Consider the following 18,713-nt stretch of genomic DNA (forward strand, 5'->3'; position numbering starts at 1 on the left):
GGCTGCCGTATGTGTTCCCTCCGGTATCACTCCTCCTGCCCAAAGTAATACGGAAGTTCAAGCAGGAAGGAGTAAACCTACTTTTAGTCGCTCCAGCGTGGCCCAGGCGGCACTGGTTCTCCGATCTACAGGGCCTCTAGTTGGATCGTTCCCTTCTACTTCCACAACAACCAGACCGCCTCGTTCAGTGCCCTTTTGTTTACCAGGATTTGGCCCATCTGGCTTTGACGGCATGGCTCTTGAGGCTTCCGTCCTGAGGGCCAAGGGTTTTTCTGAGGCGGACGTTCAAACTATGTTGAAGGCCCGTAAGTCGGCTTCTGCTTGGATATACCATAGGGTCTGGAATGCTTACTTTACTTGGTGTGCGTCTCACAATCATGATGTTTTCAAGTTTAGTACGGCTAAACTATTGGCCTTTCTACAACAAGGCCTGGATTTAGGCCTGTGTCTGGCCTCCCTCAAGGTTCACATTTCGGCCTTGTCGGTTTGGTTTCAGAGAAAGATTGCTGCCCTTCCTGATGTCCATACCTTCACTCAGGGTGTGTTGCGAATTCAGCCTCCTTATGTGCCACCTGTGGCCCCTTGGGATCTGTCAGTGGTTTTGGAGGCCTTACAAGAGTCTCCGTTTGAGCCTCTTCCCTCTGCTGAGCTTAAGTGGATTTCCCTTAAGGTGGTGTTTTTGCTGGCTATTGCTTTAGCTAGAAGGGTCTCTGACTTGGGTGCCTTATCCTATAAGTCCCCCTATTTGATTTTTCACCGTGACCGGGCGGTTCTTCGCACACGCCCAGATTATTTACCCAAGGTGGTGTCTTCCTTCCACCTTAACCAGGAGATTGTGGTTCCGGCCTTTAATTTTCCTGAGTTGTCTTCCAAAGAGCGGTCTTTGGATGTGGTACGGGCTCTCCGTATCTATGTGAAGAGAACTTCCTCCATTAGGAGATCCGATTCTCTTTTTGTGTTTGGTTTTCACAAACGTGGCTGGCCTGCTTCTAAGCAGACATTGGCCAGATGGATTAGAATGATGATAATAATAATAATAATAATAATAATTTTATTTATATAGCGCTCTTTCTCCAATAGGACTCAAGGCGCTTAACAGATACATAGCATAATATAGTACAGAAAATAATGAAGTACATTTTCATAAAATACAGAAGCATGAAGATACTAAAAGGGACACTATGGAAATGCTTTAGTAAACAGAAAAGTCTTGAGTCTACTTTTGAAGGATTCTATAGTTGGGGCCTCTCGCACTGTGCGGGGAAGTGAGTTCCATAGAGTCGGAGCCGCATGACTAAAAGCTCGACCCCCAGATGAATTACGGTAGATTCTAGGTACTGCTAAAAGTCCTTCATCTACAGATCGCAGTAATCGAGTGGGGCAGTATGGGGTCAGAAGCTGTTTCAGGTACCTTGGGCCTTGGTCATGTAATGCTTTGAAACTCAGTAAGCCAATCTTGAAGATGATTCGCCATCTTACAGGCAGCCAGTGAAGGGAGTAGAGGATGGGTGTTATGTGGCTAGAACGGGGCTGGTTGGTTAATAGCCTGGCAGCTGTGTTTTGCACCAGCTGTAAGCGTTGCAATTCTTTTGCTGGTAGACCAAGGTAGAGGGCATTACAGTAGTCTAAACGAGATGATACAAATGCATGTATGACTTTTGGCATGTCATCTGAGGGAATTAAGTGCTTGATTCTGGCTATGTTCCTCAAGTGAAAGAATGAGGATTTGATTGTGGCTGATATCTGATGTTTAAGTGTCAAGCCACCATCCAGGACAACGCCAAGATTCCGCACACGATCACTGGTCTGTAATTCTGAATCCCCCAGTGTAAGTCCAGTTGGTTGGCTATGCTGCAGTCTTGTCCTTTGATGTTGCGGTCGTATCAAAAGGACCTCTGTTTTATCCGGGTTCAGTCGCAGCCAACTGGCGCTCATCCACTCCTGTAGTTCAGCTAGACAGCCATTTAGGGTTGCTATTGGGTTATCAGTGCCCGGAGCAAAGGACAAGTACAGTTGTGTATCATCTGCATAGCAGTGGTAGACCAGGCCATGGCGCCTGATCATTTCGCCCAATGGGAGCATGTATACTGCAAAAAGCATGGGGGATAGTATAGAACCTTGTGGGACACCACATGGCAATGGCACTGGTGGTGATTAGTATAATCCAGATGATACTCTCTGTGACCTGCCTGTGAGAAATGATTTGAACCAGCTTAGGACTGTGCCATCCAGACCACAGAAATGTATCAGTCGCTCAATCAGAAGCCCATGGTCCACGGTATCAAATGCTGCCGAGAGATCCAGAAGGATTAATATTGAACAGTCACCTCTGTCTTTTGCCATCAGAAGATCATTTAACACACACACCAGGGCTGTTTCAGTGCTATGTCTTCTCCTGAATCCTGATTGAAATGGATCATAAATATCATGGGTTGTCAGGCGGGTTTCCAGTTGATTTGCAACGACTTTCTCAATAACCTTTCCTAGGAAAGGAAGGTTTGATACCGGTCTGTAGTTGGTCATGCAGTCGGGATCTAAATTAGGTTTTTTAAGAAGCGGTCTAACAATTGCTTCCTTTAGGGGTCCAGGAAAAATGCCTGTCTGCAAAGAGCATTGAACAATTTTTGTAAAGACAGGACCAATTATATCCATACAACCTATTAGAAGCTTGGTTGAGGCTGGGTCCAGATCACAGGTGGTGGGACGCAAAATTCGAGCAATTTCAGCAGTGTCCTTTTACATCCACTGGGTCAAAGCTGGTCCATGAAGGCAGGTAGCTTATATTGGCAGGCTTTGTAGTTTGGCACTCCTTTGATGGCACTGTGGAGATTCCAGCCTGGATGGTGGATATTTTATCTGCAAAGAAGTTTGCAAACTCGTTGCATCTTGCCTGGGAGAGGGTCTCATCAGTCTGCAGGCATGCTGGCTTGCAAAGCATCTCCACTGTGCGGAAAAGCTGAGCTGGCCTATTGTTTGCTGCTGTGATCTCATTTGACAGGAACTGTGCCTTCTTACGAGTGATTGTCGATTGATATTCTTTGTTATGCTTTATTAGTTTTATTTTGTCATCCACTAGGTTAGTCTTCCTCTTCTTATGATGATTGCACATGCTTATGTACAGGCTGGTTGTCCGGTTCCTGCTACCATCAATGCCCATTCTACTTGGTCGGTTGGACCTACTTGGGCGGCCCACCGTAGTGCGACCCTTGAACAATTGTGCAAGGCGGCTACGTGGTCCTCGAACACGTTCATTAGGTTCTATGCCTTTGATACTGGCGCTTCCCAGGATGCTTCCTTTGGACACCGGGTTCTTGTGCCCGCTACAGTGTGTCCCCTCCTATAAGGAACTGCTTTAGGACATCCCCGATGTTAATCCATGTGGAACACAGTGTACCCCGCTGCAGAAAATGAGATTTATAGTAAGAACTTACCGTTGTTAAATCTATTTCGGCGAGGTACACTGGGCTCCACAAGGCGCCCACCCTGACGCACTTTCTTCTTTTGGTATTGGCATAGCCGCTGGCACCCTCTCCTGTGGTGAGTGTGTGGCGTTATTGACTACGAGCGGTTGTCGTCTCTGTTAACTGCTACTGCATTGGGCTGGTTAACTAAACTGAGCTCACTGGCATGGAGGCGGGGTTATAGAGGAGGCGGCGCTGTGCATCTTGGGAACAGTCTAAAGCTTTGAGCCTGTTGGTGCCTCGGATCAAGATCCTACTCTACACCCCAATGTTAATCCTTGGGGAGCCCAGTGTACCTCGCAGAAAGAGATTTAACAACGGTAAGTTCTTTCCATAAATCTCATTTTCTTTTTGTTCTTTTCTTTCTCACTTTCTTCTCACAATTTTAGGCCATTCCCGGTGCCAAAACCTCCTTTGGGGGATGACTCTGAAAGTATTGATGACTCTGAATATATGTGCCCCTCCTCTCGACCTGTAATTCCACCTGTGGTACCCCAAATGGAGACAAAATGGTCAGTCGAAACAGCTCCTCCTGGCATGTGGTTAGTGTTTTAATTCTTTGTGACTTTGGAAGCCAAATACCTTACAAGGGTACCTATTGTGTGCATTTCTGAATGTAGCAGTAGTCTGTGAACTGGATGCGAATCTGCACACCACCATCTCTTTTCTGTTTGTTTTTTACTTTTAGGCCGAGTGAACCACAGGATGAAAGAGAGTCGTATGAGACTATGTACAACATCCAATGCCAAGCTGCACCACTCGTCATGGAGCTAGGGATAGAGGGAGGTGAGAAAAGAAATAGACATAATGGAGAAATAGTGTGTTTTCATGCTATGTGCAGCCACTTCACTGGTTATACTGTACAAGTGCTTATAAAAACCTGTATTTTTTTTTTTTTTTTTTTTTTTTTGCAATATATTTTATTGAATTTTCAAAAGTATAGTGGACGATTTAAATTATCGCAATAAATGAGCCACAAAAAACATACAGAAAATCCAGAAATACGACTGAAGAGTAGAAAGTATTGTACAATCATATCCAACAATAGCCAAGGAGAGAGTCTTCCCTTAATTAGAATTCTGTCAGAGCATAATGTACCTTTTAGAACAAAGTAAAAGATAAAGAGCTATCCGACAGATGGTGAAATGTCTCAACCATTTTGGACACATGTAAGAACATAACTAAACAAAACCATATAAAAATCAGGGGGGGCAACAAACACATAAAGGGGAAGAGGGGATGGGAAAGAGGAGGAAAGGGATAATAAATCATCTTAAGTCCGGCGTTCTATCCTGACAAGTTAGTGTTGTCAGACGAAATCTAAGTAAATAGATTTTCAACCTAGGACAAATGTCCTGTATCAGTAGAAAGTCTCCTAAGTAAGTTCCATGAAGTGTTTTCAAATAATTGAAGAATATGGTTTTGCGAATGCTCGTCTAATATATTAATGAAATATTCCCATTTATGATAGAATTTTTCGACTCCATGTTCAATGTCAGGCATAGTAGTGCGTCTATCATAATATAATATTTGTAACAATTTGTGTTTAACTTCTGATATGGAGGGAGCAGAATGGTGGGTCCAATGGATAAGAATTATTTTTTTTAGCAACTGTAACAATCGGAATTAGCAAATGGAATTTCTCTGACGTCCTAGTGGATGCTGGGACTCCGTAAGGACCATGGGGAATAGCGGCTCCGCAGGAGACAGGGCACAAGAATAAAAGCTTTAGGATCAGGTGGTGTGCACTGGCTCCTCCCCCTATGACCTTCCTCCAAGCCTCAGTTAGATTTTTGTGCCCGAACGAGAAGGGTGCAGGCTATGTGGCTCTCCTGAGCTGCTTAGAATAAAAGTGTATTTTAGGTTTTTTATTTTCAGTGAGTCCTGCTGGCAACAGGCTCACTGCATCGTGGGACTAAGGGGAGAAGAAGCGAACTCACCTGCGTGCAGAGTGGATTGGGCTTCTTAGGCTACTGGACATTAGCTCCAGAGGGACGATCACAGGTTCAGCCTGGATGGGTCCCGGAGCCGCGCCGCCGGCCCCCTTACAGAGCCAGAAGAGCGAAGAGGTCCGGTGAAATCGGCGGCAGAAGACGGTCCTGTCTTCAGACTAAGGTAGCGCACAGCACCGCAGCTGTGCGCCATTGCTCTCAGCACACTTCACACTCCGGTCACTGAGGGTGCAGGGCGCTGGGGGGGGAGCGCCCTGAGACGCAATATAAACAGATAATACCTTAGGTTGGCAAAAGAATACATCACATATAGCTGCTGGGCTATATGGATGTATTTTAACCCCTGCCATTTTTACAGAAAAGAGCGGGAGATAAGGACGTCGTGAAGGGGCGGAGCCTATCTCCTCAGCACACAAGCGCCATTTTCCCTCACAGCTCCGCTGGAAGGACGGCTCCCTGGCTCTCCCCTGCAGACCTGCTACAGAATCAGGGTAAAAAAGAGAAGGGGGGGCACTATTGGCAGCTAAAAATAATATAAACAGCAGCTATAAGGGAATAACACTTATATAAGGTTATCCCTGTATATATATATATATATATATATATATATATATATATATATATATATATATATATATATATATATATATATATATATAGCGCTTGGTGTGTGCTGGCAGACTTTCCCTCTGTCTCTCCAAAGGGCTAGTGGGGTCCTGTCCTCTATCAGAGCATTCCCGGTGTGTGTGCTGTGTGTCGGTACGTGTGTGTCGACATGTATGAGAAGGAAAATGATGTGGAGGCGGAGCAATTGCCTGGGTTAGTGATGTCACTCCCTAGGGAGTCGACACCTGACTGGATGATCGTATTTAAAGAATTAAGTGATAATGTCAGCACTTTGCAAAAAACTGTTGACGACATGAGACAGCCGGCAAATCAATTAGTGCCTGTCCAGGCGTCTCAGACACCGTCAGGGGCCCTAAAACGCCCGTTACCTCAGTGGGTCGACACAGACACAGACACAGATACTGAGTCTAGTGTCGACGGTGAGGAGACAAACGTAATGTCCAGTAGGGCCACACGTTACATGATCACGGCAATGAAGGAGGCATTGAACATTTCTGACACTACAAGTACCACAAAGAAGGGTATTATGTGGGGTGTGAAAAAACTACCAATAGTTTTTCCTGAGTCAGATGAATTAAATGAGGTGTGTGATAAAGCGTGGGTTTCCCCCGACAAAAAAACTGCTAATTTCTAATAAATTATTGGCACTATATCCTTTCCCGTCAGAGGTTAGGACGCGTTGGGAAACACCCCCTAGGGTAGATAAGGCGCTCACACGTTTATCTAAACAAGTAGCGTTACCGTCTCCTGATACGGCCACCCTCAAAGAACCAGCTGATAGAAGGCTGGAAAATATCCTAAAAAGTATATACACACATACTGGTGTTATACTGCGACCAGCAATCGCTTCAGCCTGGATGTGCAGTGCTGGAGTCGCGTGGTCGGATTCCCTGACTGAAAATATTGATACCCTGGATAGGGACAATATATTGTTAACTATAGAGCAGACTGCACCATGCAGCCGCTTCCCAGGAGCAGAAGCCCTCCCCTGCTTCTGCCAAGTCTTCAGCATGACGCTGGGGCTTTACAAGCAGACTCAGACATGGTGGGGGCCCGTCTCAAGAATTTCAACGCGCAGTGGGCTCACTCGCAAGTGGACCCCTGGATTCTACAGGTAGTATCGCAGGGGTACAAACTGGAATTCGAGGCGTTTCCCCCTCGCCGGTTCCTGAAGTCTGCTCTACCAAAGTCTCCCTCCGACAGGGAGGCAGTTTTGGAAGCCATTCACAAGCTGTATTCCCAGCAGGTGATAATCAAGGTACCCCTCCTACAACAGGGAAAGGGGTATTATTCCACGCTGTTTGTGGTACCGAAGCCGGACGGTTCGGTGAGACCAATTTTAAATCTGAAATCCTTGAACACTTACATAAAAAGGTTCAAATTCAAGATGGAGTCACTCAGAGCGGTGATAGCAAACCTGGAAGAAGGGGACTATATGGTGTCTCTGGACATCAAAGATGCTTATCTCCACGTCCCAATCTACCCTTCTCACCAAGGGTACCTCAGGTTTGTAGTACAAAACTGTCATTATCAGTTTCAGACGCTGCCGTTTGGGTTGTCTACGGCACCTCGGGTCTTTACCAAGGTAATTGCCGAAATGATGATTCTTCTTTGAAGAAAACTCATCTTAATTATCCCTTACTTGGACGATCTCCTGATAAGGGCAAGGTCCAGGGAACAGTTAGAAGTCGGAGTAGCACTATCTCATGTAGTGTTACGTCAGCACGGGTGGATCCTAAATATTCCAAAATCGCAGCTGATTCCAACGACACGTCTACTGTTCCTAGGAATGATTCTGGACACAGTCCAGAAGAAGGTGTTTCTCCCGGAGGAGAAGGCCAGGGAGTTATCCGAGCTAGTCAGGAACCTCCTAAAACCAGGCCAGGTGTCAGTGCATCAGTGCACGAGGGTCCTGGGAAAAATGGTGGCTTCTTACGAAGCGATTCCATTCGGAAGATTCCATGCAAGAACTTTTCAGTGGGATCTACTGGACAAATGGTCCGGATCGCATCTTCAGATGCATCAGCGGATAACCCTGTCGCCAAGGACAAGGGTGTCTCTTCTGTGGTGGCTGCAGAGTGCTCATCTACTAGAGGGCCGCAGATTTGGCATTCAGGATTGGATCCTGGTGACCACGGATGCAAGCCTGAGAGGCTGGGGAGCAGTCACACAGGGAAGAAATTTCCAGGGCTTGTGGTCAAGCATGGAAACATCTCTTCATATAAACATTCTGGAACTAAGGGCCATTTACAATGCCCTAAGTCAAGCGAAACCCCTGCTTCAGGGTCAGGCGGTATTGATCCAATCGGACAACATCACGTCAGTCGCCCACGTAAACAGACAGGGCGGCACGAGAAGCAGGGGGGCAATGGCAGAAGCTGCAAGGATTCTTCGCTGGGCGGAAAATCATGTGATAGCACTGTCAGCAGTGTTCATTCCGGGAGTGGACAACTGGGAAGCAGACTTCCTCAGCAGACACGACCTCCACCTGGGAGAGTGGGGACTTCACCCTGAAGTCTTCCACCTGATAGTAAACCGTTGGGAAGAACCAAAGGTGGACATGATGGCGTCCCTTCTAAACAAAAAACTAGACAGATATTGCGCCAGGTCAAGGGACCCTCAGGCAATAGCGGTGGACGCTCTGGTAACGCCGTGGGTGTACCAGTCAGTGTATGTGTTCCCTCCTCTGCCTCTCATACCAAAAGTACTGAGAATCATAAGAAGGAGAGGAGTAAGAACTATACTCGTGGTTCCGGATTGGCCAAGAAGGACTTGGTACCCGGAACTTCAAGAGATGCTCACGGACGAACCGTGGCCTCTACCTCTGAGAAAGGACCTGCTCCAGCAGGGGCCTTGTCTGTTCCAAGACTTACCGCGGCTGCGTTTGACGGCATGGCGGTTGAATGCCGGATCCTGAGGGAAAAAGGCATTCCAGATGCAGTCATCCCTACCCTGGTCAAGGCCAGGAAGGACGTAACCGCAAAACATTATCACCGCATTTGGCGAAAATATGTTGCGTGGTGTGAGGCCAAGAAGGCCCCTACAGAGGAATTTCAACTGGGTCGTTTCCTCCATTTCCTGCAAACAGGACTATCTATGGGCCTAAAATTAGGGTCCATTAAGGTTCAAATTTCGGCCCTGTCGATTTTCTTCCAGAAAGAACTGGCTTCAGTGCCTGAAGTTCAGACATTTGTAAAAGGGGTACTGCATATACATCCTCCTTTTGTGCCTCCAGTGGCACCTTGGGATCTCAATGTTGTGTTGAGTTTCCTAAAGTCACATTGGTTTGAACCACTCACCACTGTGGACTTAAAATATCTCACATGGAAGGTGACGATGCTGTTAGCCCTGGCTTCAGCCAGGCGTGTGTCAGAATTGGCGGCTTTATCATATAAAAGCCCTTACTTAATTTTTCATTCTGACAGGGCAGAATTGAGGACTCGTCCTCAATTTCTACCTAAGGTGGTTTCTGCATTTCACATGAACCAACCTATTGTGGTACCTGCGGCTACTAGGGACTTGGAGGACTCCAAGTTGCTTGACGTTGTCAGGGCCCTGAAAATATATGTTTCCAGGACGGCTGGAGTCAGAAAATCTGACTCGCTGTTTATCCTGTATGCACCCAACAAGCTGGGTGCTCCTGCTTCTAAGCAGACGATTGCTCGTTGGATTTGTAGTACAATTCAGCTTGCACATTCTGTGGCAGGCCTGCCACAGCCAAAATCGGTAAAAGCCCATTCCACTAGGAAGGGGGCTCATCTTGGGCGGCTGCCCGAGGGGTCTCGGCTTTACAACTTTGCCGAGCAGCTACTTGGTCAGGGGCAAACACGTTTGCTAAATTCTACAAATTTGATACCCTGGCTGAGGAGGACCTGGAGTTCTCTCATTCGGTGCTGCAGAGTCATCCGCACTCTCCCGCCCGTTTGGGAGCTTTGGTATAATCCCCATGGTCCTTACGGAGTCCCAGCATCCACTAGGACGTCAGAGAAAATAAGATTTTACTTACCGATAAATCTATTTCTCGTAGTCCGTAGTGGATGCTGGGCGCCCATCCCAAGTGCGGATTGTCTGCAATACTTGTATATAGTTATTGTTACAAAAATTCGGGTTATTATTGTTGTGAGCCATCTTTTCAGAGGCTCCTTTTCGTTTTATCATACTGTTAACTGGGTTCAGATCACGAGTTGTACGGTGTGATTGGTGTGGCTGGTATGAGTCTTACCCGGGATTCAATATCCTTCCTTATTATGTACGCTCGTCCGGGCACAGTATCCTAACTGAGGCTTGGAGGAGGGTCATAGGGGGAGGAGCCAGTGCACACCACCTGATCCTAAAGCTTTTATTCTTGTGCCCTGTCTCCTGCGGAGCCGCTATTCCCCATGGTCCTTACGGAGTCCCAGCATCCACTACGGACTACGAGAAATAGATTTATCGGTAAGTAAAATCTTATTTTTAATTTCTTATTTGGGCCTAAATCCCAGTTTTTAAAATTTCCACATAGACATGCCAAAGGGTCAGGGAGAATGGTGGTAGAGAACATGGAGTTGATTAGTTGGATCAATTTATTCCAGAATTTTTTTATTTTACCACATTCCCACACGCAATGAAGAAATGTGGCATGAGACATTGAGCATTTAATGCAGGCCCCGGTTTCAAGGGTTGTCATATATCTCCTTTGAGCAGGGGAGATATACGCTCTATGTATCATTCTAATGTGGACCTCTTGTAGAAAAGAAGATTGCAAAAATTTTAGAGAAGTGTCATATTGAGAGAGCAGGTCTGATAATCGGTTGATACCCGGGACGTCTATGGACCATTTCTGTAGAGAGGATTCCCAGTGGCATGAGGCTGAAATGGAAGCTAGGGGTTCATACAATAAACTAATTTTGTATGGTACAGAGGAGAGAAGTTTAAGGAGAGAAGTAAATGTTGACATCGCTTTATCCGTGGTCGACGGAGTGGGTAGGGATTGAATGTAATGACGTGTTTGGAGATGCATATAAAAATGATGAGATGGGATAGAATATCTGGATTGGAGGTCGGTGAACGAAAAGAAGTTGCCACCAGGGTCAAATACTTTCGCTATCGAGGCCAGGCCCTTCTCCTTCTACTGAAGAAAAGAGATATTAATTAGAGAAGGGGTTAAAGCAGGATTCCCCCATAGTGACGTGTATGGGGAATAGCTAGGATTAGCGTGAAATTTCCCATTTATTATAGTCCAGGACCGGTATGTGTCCATAAATAAGGGATTATTTTTAATGAAAGTCGGAATATCAGACAATTTAGAGTGCAACAGGGCATTTGGAGAATAGGGTGAGAATAACGCAGTATCCAAATGATTATCAGTGTAGGAACTAGTGTCGAGTAACCAATCACTAATATATCGAAAAAATATAGCATTAGAATATAAAGTTAGATCAGGGAAATCGAGGCCTCCATGCTTACGGGGTAGTCGTAATTTGGAATAGGCTATTCGAGGACGTTTCCCTTGCCACAGAAAGTGGGAAAAGAAAGAGTTCAAAATTTGAACATCTTTCTTGAGAAGTCTAATCGGCAGCATCTGCATTACATAAAAGATTTTTGGAAATAAAATACTCTTAGGGTGTGTACACACTGTGAGATCCTTGCTATGTTCGATTTTTACTTGCGATTTCCCTTGAACTCCCCGGAGCCCAGATAGGACAGATTTTGACTAACTTTTCTTGAGATATGGACTATGTGTGCTTACGATTTTGGCTTATGTGAGATTTTGGCTTATGTGAGATGTCATTGACATGTGAGATGAACTAGATAGTACACCGACCAATATGTGCGCCCAAAATATAGAAATGTGACAAATGAAAAAAATGTACTCCCCTGGTTTAAATGACTCTGGAGATGTTCCACTTGTTTCTTATGGTGACGTAGAGCATGAAAAAGATAAAAAACACAACAAATAGCAAATAGCGCATCCCCTAATGTATTATCCCGTCTAAGTGATATTGTAAGCAGGGGCGGTATGCGCCCTCTGCCTTATCGGCGCCTCTATCTGTTAGGCAGAGCACCGATAAGCTTGCTTACTTATAAACGTTCGGTGTGCCCGAACGTTGGTCTCTCCTACCCTGTTCCTCTTCGCCTCACAGAATCGGCGCTGCAGGTCTCCAAGCAGTTCCTCTTTTTTTTTTCCGTGTCTTTCAATAAACTTTATTGTTAAACATACAAAGGCTCCAGCATCCAGCAAAGCAAACCGCGCATGCGCCAGCATTACTCCCGCAAGGTATGCTGGGAGTAAATGTACGGCGCAGGCGCATAAGTGACAACTGCGGCCAAGGGAGACGGACGTTATGGGAGGACGCGTATCACTAGCAGGGTGAGATAACGCACTCCCATAACGAAGACAGCAGCCTTAGTAAATGCATTGGAAAAGAGGACCCACTTCACCACGATAATGTGGTGAAGCGGGTCCCAGCATATAAGGAACGAAAACGGCATTTTAATAAATCTACCCCTCAAATCCTATTTTCTCTGGCTGGGTCCACAGGTTATCCACAGGATAACATTGGTATATGCCGGAGCGACAGTGGAAATGGCACCAAACGGTCATGATCTTTCTGGCCTTCACCACATAATCCCGCCCACTGACTCAGTCAAATCAGTTTTTTGTTTGGTGCGGCAGGAGCCGGACCATGGTCACTGGGCTGCTGGTAATAGCAGCCTGAAGCTTTTATTTTTTAATTTTTATAGTCTTACTATGGTTTTTTAAACCCATATTAGAAAGAGTCGCTCCAACAACTCTCCACCGGTTCGCAACAACGCTTACCTTCACGGTATAATGCTGTCTCGACGGGCTTCTGTGTCGGATGATTCTAGCAGCTCCAGCAGACGTAACCAGGCTGTGGCCGGAGCATGGGGAGAAGGCAAGTCAATTGATTTCCTCTTACTAGGTGTTCCGGACACAGCTACACTGTATTGATGGAGACTACAAACAGTGTGTTGATGCGCCGACCACTCTTAGGTTTGACAGCGCTATGCTTTAGGGATCATAGGCGCCAGGACTAGGTTGAGGCCGCGATCCTTAGAGTTTAAGTCAACAGTGGGAATTAGACGCTCTCCTGGCCGCCCCTCCCCCAAGTTTATGACCAGTTTCCGCGCGTCTCCCGTCCAAGAACTGAATGACCTCTCTTCCGTCTCAGAAGCTACCACGTGGGTACTCTGTTGCAGCTTAGATGCTGCGGTTGTGTACACTAGAGTTTCCGCCTAGACCGAGTCGCAGGCCTTAGCGTCTGCATACACGTGGCATTCACTGAGCGCCTGTGTCCGTTAGTGAGCGTCCGTGTCTCTCATCAGTTATCAGAACGGCAGTGTACACCAGTAGCGTCTGAATCCACTTAGAGTCTTGCGAGCGTATTTGATGGATATGGAAGTGTGGTGAGTCTCCCTGTATCCCCCTCTATGGAGGAAGGGTTACACAGTACTAAAATTATCTCTACTTGTTAGTATGAATTGTTAATTTTGGTACATATTGCATATGAGACCTGTATATTACTGTTGTTTCTGCATGTTATGTTTTCCTACTTACTTGTAAGTTATTATGATGGTGATTGTATTCTCATATGACAATGTTTAATGTTTTAACATGTGACTGACTGCTAGTATGTGTGCTGACTTTTATATGTTGTCAGTTCTGTTCTGAACCTCAATTCAGGTGCATGGTTGTGGTCAGATTGATCTCGCTTCTATATATTTATATATAGGTGATTTTCAGTCACAAATTGTGTAGTCATAAACAGAATATTACCATGTCTGTGAGCGGCAGAAGTGACCAGGACAATTTATCAGGCACTCCTACATCCTTAACATGTTTATCTTGTAAAACAGGGTTAATTGGTATAGGCCAGTTGGTCACTTATGAGGGGTTATGTGCGAACTGTTTTGCTTTTCAGCAAAGTAAAAAACAGGAATTGGTTCAACAACCAGCAGAGCCACCATGGAGTATGTTCGCACAGACTTTGTCTTTAATAGTGGACAGATTAACTCCGGCTGCGCCACCCCAGCTATTATCCCATACATGCAGCTCCCTTCCTATGGTTTGGTTCCAGTAGCTTCTACAAGTAACCAAGGTACAGGTAAAACTAAGACAGATACGTCTATGTTGCAGACTACGCAAGATGATACAACAGATGATGATACAGTATATTCAAATACTCTGTATGATGATCATTCGCAGAGTTTAAGCTCAGAGGATGTAGCTGAACTTATTGATGCAATGAAGGCTATTCTCTCTTTGGAGGAATCAGCCAAAACAGTGTCAAAATCTAAAGCACCTGTGTTTAAACGAACAAAAACAGTTAAGACTGAATTCCCAGCGTCAGAGGATCTGATGGAAATGATGGAAGAATCTTGGGCGACACCCAGTAAGAAATATAAGATTCCGAAAAAATGGGATTCATATTATCCATTTCCAGCTGCGGATTGTTCAAAAAGAGAAGTTCCTCCTAAAGTAGATGCACATGTACTGCGACTTGTGCATAAATCTGTTTTGCCATTGTCTTCTACCTCATTAAATGATGTCACAGACAGAAGGGTAGATAGCTTCTTGAAAAATGTTTTCTCTCTCAGGAGCAGTGGTAAGGCCTGCTATGGCTTCAGCCTGGATGGCAAGGGCAATGGTAAAAAGGAGAGGCCATTCTCTAGTTCCTCCATCCACTCTTAATAGGGAGCAGGTGTATCATCTGGGCCGTTTAAGACAAGCTGCCCAATATTTGGAAGAAGCAGCAATTGATATGGGTACGATTGCTTCTAAAGCATCAGCCTTGACAGTAGCCGCTCGTAGAGCAGTTTGGCTACGCACTTGGAAAGCAGATGCTGAGTCCAAGAAAGAATTGGAAGCATTGCCTTTCATTGGAAATATATTGTTTGGGAAACAATTGTCAGATATTCTAGAATCGGAAGCTGAATCCAAAGTCGTCTCTGAATCCGTCACAGCGGATGATTCATCTGGGGGCCATATTGGATTCAGGTCTACAGAGAGTTTTCTTACCAGAGAAAGATAGTCAAGGTGCAGGTCATGACTCAGGAGGCGTTGCACGCTCAGACAATGTCAGTCCATGCAGCAATGCGACTGTTGGGTCTGATGGTGTCAACCTTCGACATGGTGGAATATGTGCAATTCCACTCCAGGCCGCTACAGCACCTTATTCTGACCAAATGGAACGGAAATCATCAGACAATTAAAAAGCAGATGATAAAGTTTCCGGTAAACGTAAAAAGGTCTCTAGCGTGGTGGCTACAGAGGGGCCATTTAAACAAGGGGAGACCCTTTTGGATAAAAGAATTGCAAGTCCTGACAACAGATGCCAGTCTTCAAGGCTGGGGAGCGGTACTTGAAAGCTTTTGGTTCCAGGGAAAATGGACCATAAGGGAAAGTTACCTGCCAATAAATCTGTTGGAGATGAGGGCCATTTATATGGCTCTAGTTCAGGCAAAGGACGTCTGCAAGGAAGACCAGTCCAGATTTGCTCAGACAATGCAACAGCAGTAGCGTACCTCAATCATCAGGGAGGAACTCACAGCAAAAGATTGATGGAGGAAGTAACTCCCATACTAAGGAGGGCAGAACTCCATCTTCCAGCATTGTCAGCAGTTTGTTCCAGGTGTACTGAACTGGGAAGTGGATTTTCTCAGTCGACACACCATTCAGGAAACCGAATGGGCATTACACCCAGAAGTGTTTCAGACGATAGTGAACAGATGGGGTCTACCAGAAATAGACCTCATGGCGTCTCGTCTAAACAACAAAGTTCCAAGGTACGGATCAAGAACAAAGGATCCCGGAGCGGTCCTTGTAGACACACTGTCAGTGAAATGGAAATTTCATCTGGCATATCTGTTCCCTCCAATCTCTCTGTTACCCAGAGTAGTGAGGAAAATAAAGCAAGCAAAGGGAGCCATAATTCTAATGGCTCCAGCTTGGCTAAGAAGGCATTGGTACACAGATCTTCTAAGGATGTCCGTGGAAGCACCGATACTGCTCCCTCAGCGTCCAGATCTGCTAATGCAGGGCCCTTGTTGTCACAGCCATCTGGATCGTCTGTCTTTGACGGCGTGGCTGTTGAAACCTCTATCCTAGAAGCTAGAGGATTTTCAAAGCAAGTAATTCAGACTATGCTTAGAGCAAGAAAACCTTCTTCAGCTCGTATTTATCATCGAATATGGAAAGCCTATATGCATTGGTGTAGTGAAAAAAGCTTGAATCCAAGATCTTTTAAAGTATCCAGGATTTTGGATTTCCTTCAAGCAGGATTGGATAAGGGTCTGAAAGTCGCTTCCTTGAGAGTTCAAGTATCCGCATTCACTGTATGGTTTCAGCGAAAGATTGCTGACTTACAGGATGTACTTTCTTTCAGGGAGTTGTACATATTCAACCTCCATTTGTTCCTCCTGCAGCTCACTGGGATTTGAATCTAGTTCTTAAATTCCTTTCATTGACCTCCGTTTGAACCACTTAAGAGAGCAGATCTTAAATGGTTAATGGCTAAAGTACTCTTTCTACTGGCAATGGCCTTAGCTAGAAGAGTATCAGATTTAGGAGCACTGTCGTGTAAGTCTCCTTTCCTACGTTTTTTTTCCGGATAAAGCAGTTCTCAGAACTAGATCTGGTTATCTTCCGAAGGTGGTTTCAAAGTTTCTCCTTAACGAAGAGATTGTAGTCCCAGCTTTTCAGGTATCGGGACTGTCTGCGGGAGAAGCATCGCTGGACCTAGTCTGAGCATTAAGAATCTACATAGATCGTACTGGTGGCATCAGAAAAACAGATTCTCTCTTCATCCTCTACGGATTTCATAGAAGAGGATGGCCTCCTAGTAAACAGACGCTGGCAAGATGGCTCCGAATGGTAATATCAGAAGCTTATTCTCGTGCAGATCTCCCTACTCCGGCTAATGTCTCTGCTCACTCTACACGTAAGGTAGGTCCTTCATGGGCAGCACAATATGGTGCTTCAGCAGAACAGATTTGTAAGGCAGCCACATGGTCTTCCATAAACACATTCATCAGACATTATGCCTTGGATACTTTTGCCTCTCATGACGCAGAATTCAGGCAAAAGGTTCTCCTGTGCAATCAGGAGCGTCCCCACCACTAAAACTGGCTCTTTGGGAATCCCAATGTTATCCTGTGGATAACCTGTGGACCCAGCCAGAGAAATAGACGTTATGGTAAGAACTTACCGTTGATAACGTGATTTCTCATGTCCACAGGTATCCACAGGGGTCCCACCCTGACGCACCTGATTTGAGGATCTTTACAGTCACTAAACCTCTTCCCTCTTGTATTGAAGGGTGTGCATGTGTGTTCTTATCGCCTGCATAGGTTTCTACCTGATGCTCCTGCCTAATTGCTGTGGAAAGAACTGATTTGACAGAGTCAGTGGGCGGGAATATATGGTGAAGCCCTGATGCACCCTGGGTGGCCAGACAGCTTGTGACCGTTTGGTGCCTTTTCCGCTGTCGCTCCTGCATATCCCAATGTTATCCTGTGGATACCTGGGGATGTAAGAGAAATCACGTTATCAACGGTAAGTTCTTACCATAACATCTATTTCTCTTACATCCTAGAGGATGCTGGGGTACCATGGGGATGTACCAAAGCTCCCAGAACGGGAGGAAGAGCGCGGAGGCTGCTGCAACACTGCTTGACCAAACTTGAGGTCATCAGAGGCCAAAGTATCAAAGTGGTAAAACTTAGCAAACGTGTTCGAACCAGACCAAGTAGCAGCTCAGCTCAGCTAAGCTGTAAAGCCGAGACACTCCAGGCAGCCGCCCAGGAAGAACCCACCTTACGAATAGAGTGGGCCTTAACCGATTTCGGACGCTGCAACCCCGCCGTAGAATAAGCATGCTGGATAGTGAACCTGATCCAGCGCGAAATCGACTGCTTAGAAGCAGGACACCCAATTTTCTTGGGATCGTAGAGGACAAAGAGAGTCAGTTTTTCTATGACGAGCTGTCCTCTTCACATAGATCTTCAAAACCCTGACAACATCCAAAGCCTTTGAAGCAATCGAGGAGTCAGTAGCCACTGGCACCACAATAGGTTGGTTGATATGGAAAGCCGATACAACTTTGGGCAGGAAGTGTGGACGAGTCCTAAGTTCCACCCTGTCTTCATGAAAGATCAGATGAGGGCTTTTTCAAGATAAAGCCCCTAATTCCGACATGCGTCGGGCAGAAGCCAAGGCCAACAAAGTGACCGCCTTCCACGTGAGAAACTTGATGTCAGCCTCCAGTAGAGGCTCAAACCAAGCTGATTGTAGGAATTGCAACACCACATCTAGATCCCAGGGTGCCGTTGGCGCCACAAAGGGAGGCTGAATGTGTAGAACCCCTTTCAAAAAGGTCTAAACCTCAGGGAGGACAGCCAGTTGTTTTTGAAAAAAGATGGACAAAGCAGAGATCTGGACCTTGATGGATCCCAATCTCAGGCCCACATCCATTCCCGCCTGCAGAAAAAAAGAACGTCCAAGTTGAAACTCCACCACAGGAAAACTTCTTGATTCACACCAAGAAACATATTTTTTCCAAATACGGTGGTAATGTTTAGACGTTACCCCCTTCCTAGCCTGAATTAGGGTAGGGATGACTTCACTCAGGATACCTTTCCGAGCTAAGATCTGGCTCTCAACCGCCATGCCGTC

General features: G+C 45.8%; 1 protein-coding gene across 2 annotated transcripts in view; it reads left to right on the forward strand.

Annotated features, from left to right (window-relative positions):
* CBL (Cbl proto-oncogene) overlaps nt 1-18,713 on the forward strand; it is a 334,599-nt gene that overhangs the window by 285,466 nt on the left and 30,420 nt on the right. For both annotated transcript variants that reach the window (XM_063942916.1, XM_063942917.1), the window contains exons 13-14: nt 3,851-4,003; nt 4,150-4,247. In XM_063942916.1, the coding sequence (XP_063798986.1) occupies nt 3,851-4,003; nt 4,150-4,247 (251 nt within the window). The remainder of the gene's footprint in view (nt 1-3,850; nt 4,004-4,149; nt 4,248-18,713) is intronic.

This window comes from Pseudophryne corroboree, chromosome 10 (assembly GCF_028390025.1).
Source record: "Pseudophryne corroboree isolate aPseCor3 chromosome 10, aPseCor3.hap2, whole genome shotgun sequence".
Lineage (NCBI taxonomy): Eukaryota > Metazoa > Chordata > Amphibia > Anura > Myobatrachidae > Pseudophryne > Pseudophryne corroboree.